The following is a 16,956-nucleotide window of genomic DNA, read 5'->3' as shown; positions in this document are numbered from 1 at the left end:
GGGCCGCCCAAACCAACCCTTCTCCCGAAGAGCTCACAACCATCGTCATCTGGGCTCTGGCATCTTGAGCCCAACCAAGCATCTGCTGCACGACCAAATGGACGGACAAGCCACTGACTCTGGCACTGCTTGCGCGGCAGCGGCGAGCTCAAGGCTCGAGCTCAGTCGGTGGCCCCCCAGTGAGCGAGCTGTGGTTGAAAAGGGGGAGGGGCGGGGGCCAGGTCTAGGGGTCTCCTGAACGCTGCGCCACTTATGGCTGAGATGTACGTCTGTCATGTCATTCTTGCCTCTTCTTCTCAAGAAAATGAGGTGCCGGGGTCACACTGCCCGGATCACGAGGAAGCTGATTTCGGTGTGGGCGTGGGTGTGGTGAGGTGTGGATGTGTCGATGTGATGTGTGTTGGTGACGGTCCAAACCTACTTGGAGCGGCCGCGACTCCCACAGTTCCAACCCCCCATCCGCGGCACGTGTAAGGCACGTGTCAGGCACGTGGTGTCGTTGAGAACCAACCTTACCTAATCTAATGATGTCATAGCACGTGACGCAATGCACAAAAAGCGTTAGAAACATCGAGCGGGTACTGGTACTTCCGTACTTTCTGTCGTCTCCTGAATCCTCGTCTAACTGTCTCTCCTGAATTTCGTCTCGCAGTTTCTGTCTCCAATAATGATTCGGTAAGAGATACGCTGTTGTGGGACGTTCTTCTGAAAGCTGCATCCACCACACATTCTGTATCTTGGACAATGGCTCTACGCTGGCCTCGGATTTGCAACATCTGGAAGCATATCAGCTAAGTGGCCCCGCTCCCAATCCTATCTTTCCACAAAGCGCAGAGCAAGGCGTGCCTCTCCCTCTCTCCTGTTCACTGCAACGCTCCACCCTTCGAGAGAGCGCAGCACTTTCAGCCACATTTGAATCTGGCTGCGGCTGCGGGGTCGCTTGCCGAATCATCATCGGCTTCAAACCAGGTTTCTGAGCAGATGGCAGAGCTTCAAACTAAACGGCAAGCATTTTTCCCTGGCCCAAGTACTGCAAGAACTCGGCAAGGCCCGTGACATTACTTTCGTTGGTTGCACTCTGCTTCTGTACCTTGAAATTGCCCTTGTCTGATGTACTTTCGCTTCCATGACGCTTCCCAATCAATGAACATGGTCTGTCATAAACTTGGCAAGGCCAAGGATGGGAAAGTTAAATTGAATGAGCTATCCTCTACTCGTCTTTCCGCTCTGTGATCGTTAAGAAGAGAAAGAAAAATTATATAGTCCCTCTATTACCCAGCTCATCAGAGATGTTGGCGTCAATCTTCACAGTAGTCCTTTTGAGTATCACTGTTCTGGCCGCCGAACAAGGAAAACGTCAAGCAACCAATGCAGCTCAGTTCACCGCGGCTGCAGACCAACTCATCTCTGAGTATATTCCTTCAACTGCACTCCTGTTGTCTCTAGGAGACTCTGGAATCTGCTCCTTTCTTTGTTGTTTGGAGACCTGCATATCTTTGATATGACAGGCTCTTTGTTCTGCAGGTGTATTTAGCAGGAGCTCTTGCCTCTGAGAGCTTCTCTTCCTTAAGTCAATGAAGCACATTCTCAGAGTTCTTCTACTCCTTGCGCTAGAGGCAGCAGTCAGTTCTGCTGCTGGTGCTGCCTCAGTCGCCGGTGATCCACTTTCTCTCATCTACGATGGACTGCTTGCAATCAATATGCCTGGGTGGTTCTCATCGGCTATACCTAGCGACATGGCAACTCAAATTGCGGCTCTCGAATCAAACATCAACGCACTCCGCGTGACATCCACCGATGGGAGCGTCACGGTGGCCATAATCACAACAACAGACTCTGAAGGACGCACCCTTACGACCAGTTCAATCTCAACACTCTCTATATTATCTATCACCAACACAAGCGGCGTCACGGCCACCACGTATGTTTCTCTCTATTCCATGCCCATGCCAAATAATTTAACACAAAACAGGACGACCACAGCAGGTTTAGGTGCCGGTTTCTCAACTTTGACAACTGAGGTCATTAACGGCGCCACGTCCGTCTTCTCCGTTGCAGTCAGTGGGGCCTCCAGCGTGGCCTCCAAGGCCTCCAGTGTCGTGGGGGGAGCAAGCAGTGCTTTGAAGTCTGCAAGTGGAGCAGAGCGAACTCAGGTCTCAGGATGTGCAGCTAGTGTGATTGGGCTTCTTGGATTGATGGCAGCATTGTGATAGCTGTTGAAGACGAAATTATGACTGGAGTTCAGGACCTGTCCGCTAAGTAACAACTAGAGTTTGCTTGTATAATGCCTAATAAATCGAACAGGACTCGAGGTGAACAGAAAAGGTTTTGCTTATTTTCAATGTTCCAATCCAGAAGTGGGACATTTGAAACACCCAACTTGACTACTCCCTTTGAATATCCAGGTCCTCGAGAGTATTGAAGTTCATCTAGCTTCGAATGCAGTGAATATACAACTTGATTCAGGATATTGAGAATTAATACCGGGGTTTCGTCCACCGCTGGACTGGCTTCCCCAGAATGTGGTCAGCCTCGATCTTAAACCTAGGAACTTGAATGAATGGATACATGACGGAACTTCAGAAATTCCGAAATCTTCTCGTTCAGTTCTAGCTTCGGGAGCCATTGAGAAAACTCATCATGCTTTGGGCGCGAATGTCCCGTGATTTAAGTTTTTCTCCCTGGGAAACCTCGTGTTATGCCGCGAAACAGAGCGGCTTGGCGCAACAAGAGGTTAACGGCTCGTGTGTGGCTGTGTTTCTTCCCACACCGAAATTGCCCATCCTTTCAGACTTTCATGCGCTAAAGACAGAAGAACCTCGGACCCTCATTGTCGCCCGTTTTACAACTCCGTTGACACTATTCACTCTGTGTATCGCAAGTATTCGGAATATCCTCCCTCGACCAAACCGCCGAAACAATGCGGAAAACAGAAACACGTGTCTGCAAGTGTGGTGCGACGACGTCGAATGAAGTTTGCCAACCCGCTGTGGCTGAAGCTGTGCCAATTTTGCGCGCCTCGACTTGGACCAATTTCCGTGGCTGAGCGTTGGGCTCTGGGGGCTGAAGATGCAAGACAAAAGTTGCATATTCTCTGACGAGCGTACGGACCAACTTCTTTCCCCGAAGGCTATTTGACAGTTCAAAGGATGAACATTAATTCTTTTCCTCTATTTCCCCCAGGTCGTCGCTCCGAAGGCCTTTCTCTCTTCCAATTCTCGTCTGAGCTCGCACCATGGGCAACATCCTCAGCGGCCCGAACTCCCAGAACACCTTAGCCCTCTCAGCGCTGATTATCTCTCTCGTAGCTCTTCTCACGACAGTTCTCCAGGTCCTCCAACAATACTACTCCAGTGCCGAGGGGTATCGAAGATGTGCAGAATCTGTAATGGGCCTCTGGGCCAAGGGGACGCATCGGAAGCTACGCTTCCAAGAGTTCAGAATAGAGGTGGTCTTTGAGACGCCAGTAATGTTCACAGCACACCCGGACAACAAACGTGGCCCAATTCAAGGCCGAGAAATACATTACATTGACGGCACCGATGAATCGTACAATAATACGCGTGTTCTTGGGCCGCGAGCTCAGGAGAAGGTCGAGGCTGAGGCAACGGCGAGGGTACATACTGCAGATGATGAACGAGCTTCTTGGGTCACTTTACTATCAACTCTCCAGCTCAAAGAATCCATGTCAAGGAAATGGGACATCGAATATCGAAAGAAATGCCCCCCTCGAACCCGACCTGGTGCGATTGAGTCCCCCGACTATCCTCTCGCAGTGGGTCTGCAAAGCAAGACTCGCTCATGGGATTTCATTCCTTCGTCAATCACAAAACCGTACGCCACATCTGCTATGTGTCATTTGGTGGAAATGATGGCCATGTTGGGACTCTACTGGAAAGCTTTTGATCAGTCTACATGGAATTTGAGAGCTGAAGGTAATGGATTCATCCTGACGTCGACCCAAGTTCACGGGCTCGGGGTTATGGTGGTATTTGCAACAACCGGAAAGTCAGCGTTTGAGGAGAGAAGGGTCATCCCATGCCCAGCTATCAAGGATTTGCCCTTCGGAACCGTGCCAAATATATTCGAAGACGATCTTTATTTGAACAAGGACAAAGATACACAAAGCTTGGAACTGGTGTTTGGGACGATAGAAGAAGTTACAAACACGCTAGAGTCTCTGGGGTGCCAAGCGGATGCGCTGAAGAAGTACAACAAGGACCACAAGCACATTTTCTCTGGTATATTAGCTCTGAACTAAGCATGTCTTCTCGTAAGGACTAACGAGGTATAGTGGCATTCGAAATTATTGGCATGCTAGGAAAAGTGTTCCGCATTCGCGGCAGTAACTTCAGAATGCTCCCAAACCCAACCAGCGACCCGTGGCTGAAGAAGATCGGTGCCAAAGCTTCCTGGAAGATTACCACGCTGATGGAAATCTTCCAAGCGAAGCTCCAAGAGCTGATCGAAATCGAAGGAATCGACTCGCTCGAAAAGGGCAACAAAATCGCCACCATAGCAATGCAGTGGAAGCGGATCGCAGATTTGAACTGCACGGACGAAGCCAACCTCAGCATCGAGGTCAGAGAAGCCATTCACGACGCCATCGATGAAACAACAAGTTACCTCCTCTCAATCAGCCAGCTCGAAATTCTGAGTGTACTTGTCGCACACATCACTAGAGTGCTAAACGTCCTCGCTGACCCTGTCTCGCCCCTTAACACCATCGTCCTCGCCAATAAAGAAGACTCCCTCCTCTCCTACTATTTCTCCGAGATCCGGCCCCTCGTCATCCATGACTATCCCGCCGAAATCCACGACAATACCACCGGACCAAAGAAAAGATCCTTGTCGACTAGTGAGATGAAAAAGAAAGAGGAAGAAAGAAATACGATCTGGGTCACCTTGATCTTTAGGATGCTGTGCTGGCTGCTGTTGCATGATTTTGATAAAAGCGATGTGAAGATTGTGCCGTCGGATTTGAAAGGCTCGAGGATGCCAGTGTACATTGGATGAGATGTGAAATTGCATATTAGAAGTATTAGCGAGCATTGGGTAGCGGGTGCAATCTTGTCACTTTGGATGGAGTTCAACGCATTGTGAGTACAGAATACCTTAAATTGCATAGTCTAGAATTGTGCCATTTAATGAAATGCTGGAAGATTATCTCTTTCCCTGAATCATGTCCTGCGCGAAATACTTTCTCGAGGGAGACAAATGTTGCTCGAGGCAAGTTCCTCCGTCCATGATCGGCGACATAGGAGAAAGACCTGCGTTTCGAGAGAAAGTCATGCAATATGGACCATGAAGTTAAAGTGACCAGCTGAGATGATGTTCCCATTGACCATAAATCATTGCCAGTCGCTTTGGAGCCACCTTCACTATGGAGCCAAACCTCGCCGACGAGGCTGAGGCCTTCCCTCCTCGGCTGCCAAGACTTTCGTGTGGGTCGATTCATATAAGCGATGTTCCTGTCAATATATGCTAATAAGAGCTGCACTTATATGTGGCATAAGTTGTGTAAGTTGCGGTGCCTAACCAGCACGTATGTTGCCAACAAGAAAAAAGTCGTTAAGAGTCTTTGTTCGCTCGAGTTCCCAAGCCGCCTCTGGGACTCGAGAATTTTGCCATTTGGTCCTTTCCTTCTTTAGTTTTGGGTTTGCTGCTGGAAAATATTGTCGGGTGTCAGCTAGGAGTGGAAAGTAACCGAGCCTCGCCTGCTCGACTCGACGACCACGACCAGTCGGGCAGGGAACTGGAGGCAAAAACTGTTGGATTTTGAATCGACTCCCAAGAACTACATATAGATACGCCTCTCATCATCTATTCTCCATTCGCGACATCTCCAGTAATCGCTCCGCCAGCCTGCTTCCATGACTGAGCCATAGCAAGCAAGTTGGACAGCTTCGCCGTCTGCCTATCATCTGCTGGGAACACATAGTCGATATACTCCTCGTAGCTGTCGTCGTCCAACTTCCGGCGTCTCTTCGTCTTCCTCGGCATCTGTTTCTGCACCTTCTCGATATCATCTTCCGAGCCATGTGTCCTCTCAAATGAAAGCCATGCGTTGAGCAAAGAGACTCGCTGTGATGAAGTTAGCGTCTCGCTTATTTTAGTAAAAGGAGTTGGGAATCTGCATACCTCTTCCTTGAGCTCCTTGTCTTTCATACTCTTGAGTGCTCTCTCAAAGACCTTCCGTGCTCGTGTCTTAGCCAACTCGCTGACAGGCTTCTCTTCTTCCTCTTCCTCTTCCTCCACTTCTTCATCATCCTCATCGGGTATATTGATCTCAAAATGAGCGTAAGAGATCCAGACCTTGACATGATCGGTCTTGTCCAGCAATCTCTCGTACAATTCTCGCGTCCGGTCGTACTCGCCTTCCTCTTCCTCGAAGTCGATATATGCTTTCCACAACAATTCTGGCATGTCGAGCACAGGTTGGTCAATGGCAAGCTCGAAAATTGCTCTCGTTCGTTCAAGATCATCGAGACCTCGCTCCAACTCGGAAAACTTGATCCATGCTTGGCAATTTGCTGGGTTCCATTCGATGTGCTTCTCATAAAGCGTTCGGCACCGGACAAATTCGAAGAGTTTCAGCTCCAGTTCGACGTACCCCTTGAACAACTTGTCCTTTGGGCACGTTCCGATGGCTTGACCAAGTGTCTTTCTTGCAGCAGATAGATTTTGTTGTCGGATCTCAAATTGCGCCTTCATGAGCCAGATCTTGGCGAACGTGAACTTCTTGTGGGGGATCAGCTTCAAACACTCCTGGTATACCTGCCTCGCACGCTCAATATCCTTCGATTCCATCTCCTCCCAGATCGCGTAAAAGACCCAAAGATAGATGTACCGTCTCCAATGCCTTTTCTCTTGCGTGGGTGGTATCTGGGCGATGGCTCTTTCATAGACATCCCGCACTCGGTCCACATCACCTGAGGTCTCCTCCAGTCTGGCATAATCGAACCAGACATCATAGTTCTTGGGATTCTCCTTGATCTGCTCTTCATACTGGACTCTCCGCTTTGACAAAATGACATCTTCTACTCCTTCCCGATCACCAAATTGCTTCTCGAAGGTCGTATACGCCTTGTGAAGAGCCAAAGATTTTGATCGTGCCAAGCGATCTAAAGCATACTTGTAGATTGCTCTGGCACGCTCATACTCTTTCAATTTTGCTTCATATCTCGCATAGGCGATGAAAAGCCTCTCGTCCATGAACTCGTCGCCCAAAGCCTCAACAGCGGATCCAAAGACCTCTCGCACCAGATCGCTCGTTCCAAACTCCTCCTCGAATCTCGCCCACTTGATCCAATTTCTTGGCTCCGGGTGGACCATGGTGAATCTTTGGAAAATCTCTCGGGCCCTCTGAAACTCTCCATACCGCTTCTCCAACTTGATGTAACTGCTCCATGCTGCCTCATCGGGCTCCCAGGACATCCATCGCTCGAAAACTTGTCGTGTACCAGGAATGTTCCCCAGCATCTCCTCCATGTACACATACTTGTACCACAGTTTATCGATCCTGGGCAGGATTGTGACAGCCCGATCCAGTAGATTTCGTGCATGGTTGATGTTTCTCGTCTTCATCTCGGCCTCGATATATCGAATCCATAGCGTAACAGAAGTTGCGTCAACATCCAGAGCTCTCTCAAAAATTGACCTCGCACGCTTGAACTCTTTCTGCTCCAATTCCCACTGCGCATATCTCATCCAGTTGTTCATATTAATCCTGTTCCTCCGCACATAGTCCTCGAACTCCTTCCGTTTTCTGCCTTGGAACTCATGGAGCTCTTCGAGATCAGCGAACCGCTGAGTGGGCGCCTGAAGACCTGGTTCCTGTCGATCAACAGCTTCACGAAGAAGTTGCTCAGCAGATATTTGAATTGCGCTGGGCGCCTTGTTCTTGACCCTTGGGGGGCCACGCGCCGACTCCATGATGGCGGCTTTGGTGTCAAAGAAAGTGCTGAGCCCGCGAGAAATAATGTATTGCCCCGATTGTCAGTGGAACTATCAAAGTCGTAGTAAAAGTCTAGTGAAAGACTCCCACAGAGTGAATGTGCGGTCAGTAAAGATCTCTCGAGATGTTCTGGAGTTGAAGTTCAGAAAAGATTCACAGAACGAGCCAAATAAGGTTGGCGCTAGCGGCAAGTGGCCGCATCGACTTTAAATCTTGAACTTCGTCAAAACAAACCTTGCTACCTACGCGGCAAGACCACAAGGCACAATGTCGACTCTCGCGGATGAACTGTTGCAAGACTTCGAAGATTCGGGCTCCGAGGGTGAGGAGCAGCAGAATGATACCCTCTTCCCTGACGATGCGGAGTCGAAGAATGGTCTGAATGGCCACGCGAGTTCGATTTCAGGCGCAATCGGCAGTATGGAGCTGGACGGCGACGAGGAGGAGGTAGATGAAGATGCAGATATGGCGGGTGTGAACGACACCGCTGTTGATGTCGAAGATGAAGAGGAGACCAAGGCCAAGGTCGAGAAGATGGAGTTGGGAGGCGTCGACGATGTGAGGAGTGTTGCCAAGCTGATGAAAACTTTGGAGCCAGTCTTAGAGGTCAGTACTTTTCTCTTGTCCCATTCTACGTCTTTGGAAGACTGAAGGTTTACATCTATTACTTTGTGCAATAGCCCTGACATCCACGCGACTGTACAGAAAATCGCACATTTTCAATCGTTACCACCGGAGAAGCAGACGACATTCGTTGGAACAATCGAGGACAACCCTGAATATCACCTTCTTACCCAGTCGAATACCCTCTCGACGTCGATTGATACCGAGATTATGATCGTTCATAAGTACATCCGAGATCATTACTCGATTCGATTTCCCGAGTTGGAGACTTTGGTCACAAATCCTTTAGATTATGCTAAGGTTGTTACTATCATTGGAAATGGACCTATGGATGGAGATAGCATCAAGGCTCTGCAGACCTCGAAAGAAAACCCGTTGGGTGCTACACTACGATCAGTTCTGGATGGCCCATCCGTCATGATTGTGACAGTCGAAGCAACAACAACCAAGGGTCGAGAGATGTCACAAGTTGAGCTTGAGAGAGTTATGCGTGCTTGTGACATGACTCTGGCACTCGACAAAGCAAAGAAGACCTTGACAGATTACGTTCAGTCACGGATGAACCTATTCGCTCCCAACCTAACAGCTCTCATTGGATCCCTCACAGCAGCACAACTCCTCAACTTCGCAGGAGGCCTTACAGGCCTGGCCAAAACTCCAGCATGCAACCTCCCACCTTTAGGATCCAAAAAGCAATCTGGAACCGGATTCGCAACCAATGTCGGAGTTCGGCAACAAGGCTTTCTATACCACTCACCCATCATTCGGGGAATCCCCAATGACCTTAAACGTCAAGCTATGCGCATTGTCTCCGCCAAAGTTGTGCTCGCTGCCCGGGTAGACAGAGTACATAACAGCCCTGACGGCTCCACCGGCGAAGAACTTAAAGCCTCCTGTCTAGAACGCCTGGAGAAACTCACCGAACCACCACCAAATAAAGGCCAACGAGCTCTTCCCGCACCAGACGACAAGCCCGCTCGCAAACGTGGCGGAAGACGAGCACGAAAAGCAAAGGAAGCAACTGCCATGACGGATCTTCGAAAAGCGCAAAACAGGATGGCATTTGGCAAAGAGGAAAAGGAAGTTGGATACGGAACTGGAGACGGAACGAAGGGTCTGGGTATGATCGGCCAAGCGAACGACGGCCGGATTCGGAATCTGCAGGTCGATCAACGGACGAAAGCGAAGCTCAGCGCGAAGAACAAAGGCTGGGGTGGTGCGACGCCGGTTGGTGGCTCTGCATCTTCTCTTCGTGGATTCGGCCAAGGTGCTGGTTCGGGCATTGATCTGAGAGGAAAGGGGTTGAGAGCTTCCGGGGTTGGATCGACGGTTGGAGCGGGAGCTGGAACTGCGTCCTCGTTGGCCTTTACACCTGTTCAAGGCTTGGAACTGGTTGATCCGAAGATGCAGGCTGAGATGAGTAGGAAGCGGAAGGCCGAAGAGGATAGGTGGTTCAAGGGCGGAACGTTCACGCAAGTGGGAGGCGGAAGCTCGAGTAATGGGAGTATGGGGCCGCCACCAAAAAGAGTCGACACGGGCGTAGGCAAGATGGCGCCTCCGCCTCTACCAAAGAAATAGGGAAGACAATTCTTTGATATCTCCAGAGCTTGGCGTTAATGGTGGGCATATGGAAGGCGTTGTGAGGTTTAGATGTCTGCTCGCCGCACTCGGCGAAATGCTTGGGTCGAGCAAGCCAACTGCTTAGCATATACCTGGATCAAAGCATTCGATGGATTTTGCCACTTCTTCGTTTTCCCCGCAATCCGTGACAGTCCTTGCATAACGTCCGAAATGTAGCCCGGCCATGTTGTCACCAGGTGCAAATCCTCATAAAGCAAGGACTTCATCTGGAACTTTGAAATGAATCACTCGACGGAGGCTCTAACAGATGCATCTAGATGCATCAAGAGCTGAGATGAGATGAAAACATGTTTGCGAGCATGAGGTCCGACTCGATGCTTTTCATCTCATCTCAGACCATCGGAGAGCAGCTATTTCGAATCGACGAACAGCTTAGTGTTCAACAAAATTTTAGGACATCGAAAGATCTGCAACAAACCTCCACGAGACACGACTCATTCAGTGAAGTATGTTTTCTATTTGAGGTGATAATTTTAGTGACTTATCATGATATGATGCTGAAATGTGCTAAATAAAACACGAGAGCAAATCGCTTCCTGATACAGGGGGAAAGGTCATGTAGTGTCTAAGATATTTTGAGACATCTGATTGCGATGTGAAGGGGAATTTAAGTCAGATCTGGGTCCTTAATCTAGGTATTAAGGCCGAGGGTAGCACTCGCGCCGACGACCAGAATGTGAACGCAGTGTGTTGAAGAGGAGGTTGATTGGGATTTTTGATACAAAGGCTCAGTGTGATGTTCAATGCTCTTGCTTGATGGATTTACTCCATGAGATTTTAGTACTTGCATTCAAGGGTATCGTCGTGTATTTATATATTTTCCCACCTCATAATCCCGTCCGGGTATTCCTTCCCACCCAACCAAAGCACCACGCTCAAAGGCCGTCGAGCTCATGAGCCATTTTCGATCCCGAAACAAAGAAGATATATTGTACTCCGTACCGTCCCATATGTACTCCGGTACCAGGATGCACAAGGACCAAAACGCCACCCATGCAATGCTTGCACCCTACGCGGTCCGTGACAGACGAGGCAGAAATGTAACACACAAAAACCACACAAAAACGCCACCAGGACCCTAAAACCCTTCGTGCATGAAATCCTTCGCTTTCGAACAACAACGAAGGCGGCTGATAAAAGAGGGTGTGGAGGACCAGTAGCGGAGTCGGCAACACATCATCCCACCGAATAGACAAGTGAGCTGATCGCGAACAAAACCCATCACCCCACGCATCGAAGATAAATTAAGACTTTGTCTGATAGTCGGCAGCCATCGCCAAGGCGTCCAGGCCGCTCGGTGAGTTCTCGCCGCGAGCAGCCATTAGTCGACCCTGGAAACTGCTGATGGGCGCACCATAAGGAGAGCCGGGGCTAGTCGAATGGGCGTAAAGTGCAGGGTCCACCAGCAAAGGAGCAACCTCCGTAGCGATGGCATTTCGGCTGGGGGAACAACTTGACCGGCTGAGCACTGCACTTGGCTTTTTGACGCCGGAATGGACGGTGAGGGTTGATTTCAATGTTGATTTCTGCGCTGGAGTTGAGCGGGGTCGGTCTTTGGTGTGCGTCTCCAAATGTTGCTTCATGTTATCTGCGCGAGTGAACTTCTTTTGGCAACCCGGCCAGGAGCAAGAAACGCCTTTCTCAGCTGTGTGGATTTTTGAGTGACGTGATGCGTGTCCAGAGGTGGTGAAAGTCTTTTCACAGCCCATGTTCTCTCGAAATCGGCACGGATATCTCTTTTGGCCCCGCTCAGAGTTGCCGCCGTTTTGATACGGTTCCTCATCGTACATCTGTGACTCGGCGAAGGGGGACGATCGATTATCCACGTATGAAGGCCGGAAGAGTTGATACTGACCGGTCGAAGAGCATTCCTCAAAACCAGTATTTCTGTCGCGGTAGTCAAAGTGTGCCTGGTCCTTATAGCCAGCACTCGTGTATGAGGTGTTCCTGAGATCGTTCAGAAAGACTGGGGTGATTGGAGAACGGGGGTCCTGGGTGTTCTGGGAGTCGAATGAGTCCGCTCGGACAAGGCCTGGTGTGCTGGGAGACACCGGGTCGCTGAGCTCAGATGTAGATGAATGTGATCTGATCATACTCGAATGCTCGTGTTGGCTCGATAGGTTTCGATAAGGGAGAGTATTTCGTTGAGCATTTTGGGATGACGGCTCGTCGTTGAGAAGAGAGACGTTCCTGCCAGAGGAATCCCTCGCATTCATACTCGGTCTTCCAGCCATTGTGGCTCGATGTTCGGTTACCAGGCTTCCAGACGTTGAAACGCGACTTCTGATCGTGTGAAAAGAGACTGCTTCCACTCAAGACAAGCAGTGCGTGGTGATGTGCAGTGAACTCGAAAACGTTGTCAGCGGGGGAGTAGGTGCAAGTGTGTCATGCAGGGGTGGGACTGCTATAGACGACCGACGTTCTTCGATGAGGCGTAGACTGAGCTTATAATTGTCGAAGGATAGTTTAGGGTTTCGGAGGGGGGGAGGGGGGAGGGGAGAAGGGCTATGGTCGAGACCGTTTAAAGGGAGTGACGAGTGTGGTGTGGGCGTTGGCGTGGGCGTGAGCGTGGGCGTGGGAGGGAGTGGTCGGAGGGAAAGCGGGTGACGGATGGGATTCTGGGACTCATATGGGATTTCGCAAGCTCGGGGCCCGCAGTTTGGCAGTCCTCTCTGGCGCCGCTCCGCTTCGAGTAGGTCCCAGCAGATATGGACCAGGGGCCGGATCAAGGTGGAATTAAAGTTGCAGCGTGCGTTTTCTCACGCGATCCCAGACCGGATCCTGGACAAGGCGGGCATGTCGTAAATTTACGTTGTACTGTACAGTACTACTACAGTATACAATACAGTACCGTACGGAGTGTGTTAGTGGCAAGGGCAAATGGAGAACCCGGCGGCGTGCCTAGTAAGCAGGGGAGGAGGGGAGCAGGGGAGCAGGGGGAGTAAGAGGAGCAGAGCAGGAAGAGCAGCAGGAGTACTACTCCGTATGCTGGGTAGCAGGAGCACCTAGAGCAGCCGGCGCAGAGCAGGCGCAGGTCGAGCTGGCTAGCGAGGAAGGAGCGTAGCTCCGGCTGCTCTTGGCTGGCCACTGGCGTGGCTAAAGTGAAGTGTGCTGGTCTGTGGTTCGGCGAGGCGTTGCTGCATTTACTCCCTCCTCCGGCTGCCAGCGGGTCTGCTGGCTTCGTTGACTCAAGCTTGTGCAACAACAACACAACACAACACAGACACTGATTCTTCAAGGGAGCAGCCCCGTCCTGGTGTGTGCCGGTGGGGAAAAGTCACGATAGGACCAGCAGCATCTCTTATTGACTAGCTAGAGCCCGGTCAAATGCCTCCTCCTTTGCCAGCTGGACGACCACCACCACCAAGTCCTGTCACCGCTTCATAATACGGGGCTGGAAGGGGGGGGCTCTTCACGACACAGCTCTTCGAAGCTACGGGACTCACCTCTACCAAGGCTCCATATGGGCTAGGTACAGTACGCAGAGCAGCAAGGAAGCCAAGATATCTTTTCTGGATGCTGGATAGAAACTCGCATCAGGGACTCATGGTGTGACTTCTGATTCCTCCACCCTCCCTCCCCCCCTCCTGGGTTGTCAGAAATGAGGGGTCGGCTCCGGAGCTCTGTGAGGTGTGTACAGTGTAAGCAGAAGAGGCGTCGAGGGTTCTTGAAAAAGCTTGGAAGGATCCCAGGCGTGCGTGCGTCCGAAAACGCCTCAACCACGAACGCTGTGCGGGCGATCGCAGGCCATGCGCGGTGCCAGCTTTCCCTGCAGGGAGATGTGGGTGTGGTGTGGGTACTGCACGGGTATGTGTGCCGCAGGGCAGTTGTCGGCGCCGGGGGTGGCAGCAACTGCAAGTTCTGCATGTTCCTTTGAATTGAGGGCTGGGCTTGGCGATCTTAGACATCGCGGCATCAACCCCTCCGTCTCCAGGGCCCTGGGCAGACCAACAGCCTTCTTGGATTGGCATCGATCGTTCGGTTCCGACGTCACCAGATCGCACCCTTTTTTCGAAGCCCCTCCAGACGTGAGCGGCCTCACTTCACGCACCCATTGGCAAAGTCGCACGCCCAAATGGAGGCTCTTCGTCGTCGCCAGGACTCGAGAGGTCAAAGGGAAGAATGGCATGGGTCGGAGACAGCCTCCGTAAAATGACCGAGAAACGCAGGCCCAGCCAGCAAAGAGGCGCTCGGTGACGCGGGGTCAAGCTCCTTGACCCTGGGATCCCCTTCATGCAGGGTCCCAAGACACCGCTAAACTCGATCAGAAAGGTTGAAAAGAGGTCGTCATCGATCTGTAGATGAAAGTCAACGGCGAGGAACGCGCTCGGAATTGGGGTGGTCAGAGTCAAGGGAGATTGACGGCTGGTGATGGATGATTGATGATTGATGATTGCTGTACCAGCTACAAGATGCTCCGGGAAAGATTCGCAGGTGTAGGTGTCCAGATCTCACTGGGAGAGCTCGGTCGCGTGGAATTCACGAACAGGACTTCGCTTCGAACTGCTTCATAGCTTCATGTCAGTTGAAACGGCGCCAAGGGCAGCACACAGCACACAGCACCCAGCACAGCACAGCATAAGCTCAGCATAGCAGGCGTGACATCATTTTCAGCACTGTATTGAATCGAAAACCCGGTGTACGATCGTGATCTTCGAGCGCCCTTCTCCACTGTGCGCAGTGAAGTGTGGGCCGCTGTGGCTGCGAGTGAGCAAGCGAGGCGCCGCAGAAGGCCAACAGTGCCGTGGCTCTTGCTAGCAGCCTTCTTCTTCTTCTTCGTGCCCATCGCATGCCAATGGCAATGGCAATTCTTGCCAATTACTCTTATTATTCGCCTTCGGCCGTCTCTTGCTAGAAACGAGGCTAGCAGTCCACGATCTGCTCCCTTATTGCTCGTAATTTCACCTCGAGGATATCGACATCCAAGAGTCGCTGTTACAGTACGAGCAGATGGGACCGAGACTCTTCCCAGAAAGACATGCAGCACCGGGCAGACCCCGCCTTTGCAGCTTGCCCATGGCTGATTATTTGTATTACTGTACAGTATTGGAGCGCCATGCTTGTCTTCCGGAGGAGAGCTCCTGCAAATTTGATTTTGTTTGGCATGCGTGCGTGATGGCTGCGTTGCACGAGGACCCTGGACAAGTCCCTGGAATCGGGGTTTTCGACCACCCTTGCGCTCGGGCAAGCCACGCATATGCACATCGTTATCAGGAGACCCTTAAAATGCGATCACGCCATACAATTTTTGCATCAAAACTGTGCGGATATGCGACCCTGAGGCCACTCCAACCGAGCTGCAGAAATGTTTTTCCAGCAAAGTACTGTGGTAGGTGGCCGATGGGAACTCGTGGCGCCTTCCAAGGGGGTCTCTTTCCCCTCGTCTGCTACGATGGTACACTATCCCCGAATAAGAACAAATCCAGGAACCAATCAGACCGTCGACGATCACTTCATCTTAGATCCAGCGACTGGAGAAGGAAAATTTGGAGCCCGATTCCGCATGTAGATCTTGCAAATCACATCTTACAGCATGCGCTCACAACCGACTGATCATTGTCTCTCTCTCACCGCTCCTGCCGGCCTCTTTACATCTGCGTAACCATGTTTCGCTCGGTTTGATTTCTGCGTTGTCATTACTTTATTGTTTGTTTAAAGGGACGACGAGATAGTGCTGCAGTCGCACGCTAGGGCCTTCAAAGTCCCGATGCGGTACGCCCAAACTGCCTTCCTCTTAGGCATGGCAGTACCAGACAATGTAACCACCCTTCGTTTCAGCTTTCCCTCTTTCATCGGAAGCACTAGAAGCCAATACTTTCCACGAGCTCCTCACTACTTTAGTATCAAGAGTGGGTGAAGAAGGCTTCTTCACGTACCTTGCTGCAGCCAGAATTCGACGTATCAATCAAAGCCCGTGGCAACATGCTCCTTCGAGGCCTGGTTTCCCCAATATTACACCAGCTGCCTTTCCCCGAACTTTAATTTATGTTACTGAGCCACACGCTCAGACGAGTTCCCATCTGAGATTCCTCCATCAGCTCAAGAGGTACCAGCGAATCTTCCAGTGTTCGATTCTAGCCTAGTATGGGAGCTAGATACGCGCTCGAGCACCTTCAAGCGGTTTGGGAGAAGGTTCCCAGCCACTGGCTTGGTGCACGGAAAGCCTTTAACTTCTGTGGAGGATGGAGACGGAATTAGCTCCGGAAAGTTCAGCATAGAGGGGAAAAGCGTCTTGAAAATTGAATCGGCGACTTTGTTTGGAGCGTTAACATGGTGGCTTACAAGTCGCATATCCTTAGGACTTGGTGGCTTGGTTTCGGTTCGGAAGTCTCCCTCTCAGATGGGCACGAAAGTTCTACGGTTTTCGTTGAAATGTTATTAGAAACACGAAAGAATGGTTGTTGCAATGAACTCGGTGGAATACCGAGTCCCAGAAGCTTCACAGTTGTCAAGTGAAGAAGTACTTCTACCGGTACAAGACAACAATGGCTCGTACAATCTTGCAATTAGAACAGCCAAAAGTCAAGGACTCATGAGTTCTGAGAGCAGGGGAACCCGGTGGTACTTTTATGGAACTTCCGATTTCAGGACCAAACAAATCAGATTTCGCCAGTTCAAATAGATTTTTTCTTACAGCATATTGTATGCTGCACAACAATCTGGTCATCATTCATGATTAATCGCTCCCTCGCATGTCTATACCGCTGTCAAACGCTGAAAACCGTCTTTCTATT

At 50.8% G+C, this 16,956-nt stretch overlaps 5 protein-coding genes across 5 annotated transcripts; 3 read left to right on the top strand and 2 right to left on the bottom strand.

Moving 5' to 3' along the window:
* The first annotated feature begins 1,470 nt into the window (after positions 1–1,470).
* Positions 1,471–2,575, top strand: K444DRAFT_666625 (uncharacterized protein). The gene is made up of 2 exons (XM_024887198.1): positions 1,471–1,921; positions 1,973–2,575. The coding sequence occupies exons 1-2, from the start codon at positions 1,575–1,577 to the stop codon at positions 2,208–2,210; spliced, it is 585 nt and encodes a 194-aa protein (XP_024732893.1). The 5' UTR covers positions 1,471–1,574; the 3' UTR covers positions 2,211–2,575.
* Positions 2,576–2,788: 213 nt separating this feature from the next.
* Positions 2,789–5,178, top strand: K444DRAFT_617076 (uncharacterized protein). The gene is made up of 2 exons (XM_024881044.1): positions 2,789–4,241; positions 4,295–5,178. Exons 1-2 carry the CDS (start codon positions 3,236–3,238, stop codon positions 5,014–5,016), a joined length of 1,728 nt encoding a protein of 575 aa, XP_024732892.1. The 5' UTR covers positions 2,789–3,235; the 3' UTR covers positions 5,017–5,178.
* Positions 5,179–5,823: 645 nt separating this feature from the next.
* Positions 5,824–7,935, bottom strand: K444DRAFT_633501 (TPR-like protein; the record flags this gene model as incomplete). The annotated part of the gene is made up of 2 exons (XM_024883620.1): positions 5,824–6,084; positions 6,142–7,935. The coding sequence occupies 2 exons, from the start codon at positions 7,933–7,935 to the stop codon at positions 5,824–5,826; spliced, it is 2,055 nt and encodes a 684-aa protein (XP_024732891.1).
* Positions 7,936–8,471: 536 nt separating this feature from the next.
* Positions 8,472–10,323, top strand: K444DRAFT_617074 (Nop domain-containing protein). The gene is made up of 2 exons (XM_024881043.1): positions 8,472–8,563; positions 8,663–10,323. Exons 1-2 carry the CDS (start codon positions 8,492–8,494, stop codon positions 10,157–10,159), a joined length of 1,569 nt encoding a protein of 522 aa, XP_024732890.1. The 5' UTR covers positions 8,472–8,491; the 3' UTR covers positions 10,160–10,323.
* A 1,143-nt stretch (positions 10,324–11,466) lies between these two features.
* Positions 11,467–12,456, bottom strand: K444DRAFT_537121 (uncharacterized protein; the record flags this gene model as incomplete). Its single annotated transcript, XM_024875442.1, has 1 exon — positions 11,467–12,456. One exon carries the CDS (start codon positions 12,454–12,456, stop codon positions 11,467–11,469), a length of 990 nt encoding a protein of 329 aa, XP_024732889.1.
* Positions 12,457–16,956: the final 4,500 nt, after the last annotated feature.

This window comes from Hyaloscypha bicolor (genome assembly GCF_002865645.1).
Source record: "Hyaloscypha bicolor E unplaced genomic scaffold K444scaffold_124, whole genome shotgun sequence".
Lineage (NCBI taxonomy): Eukaryota > Fungi > Ascomycota > Leotiomycetes > Helotiales > Hyaloscyphaceae > Hyaloscypha > Hyaloscypha bicolor.
This window is presented reverse-complemented; position numbering and strand designations above follow the sequence as displayed.

Bases quoted from the DNA above. Each gene is read 5' to 3' on its own strand.
- K444DRAFT_617074 (XM_024881043.1), top strand. From the start codon at position 8,492: ATGGAGTTGGGAGGCGTCGACGATGTGAGGAGTGTTGCCAAGCTGATG. The intron at 8,564-8,662 runs GTCAGTACTTTT...GCGACTGTACAG, and splicing joins CTTTGGAGCCAGTCTTAGAG to AAAATCGCACATTTTCAATC.
- K444DRAFT_617076 (XM_024881044.1), top strand. From the start codon at position 3,236: ATGGGCAACATCCTCAGCGGCCCGAACTCCCAGAACACCTTAGCCCTC. The intron at 4,242-4,294 runs GTATATTAGCTC...AACGAGGTATAG, and splicing joins CCACAAGCACATTTTCTCTG to TGGCATTCGAAATTATTGGC.
- K444DRAFT_666625 (XM_024887198.1), top strand. From the start codon at position 1,575: ATGAAGCACATTCTCAGAGTTCTTCTACTCCTTGCGCTAGAGGCAGCA. The intron at 1,922-1,972 runs GTATGTTTCTCT...AACACAAAACAG, and splicing joins AGCGGCGTCACGGCCACCAC to GACGACCACAGCAGGTTTAG.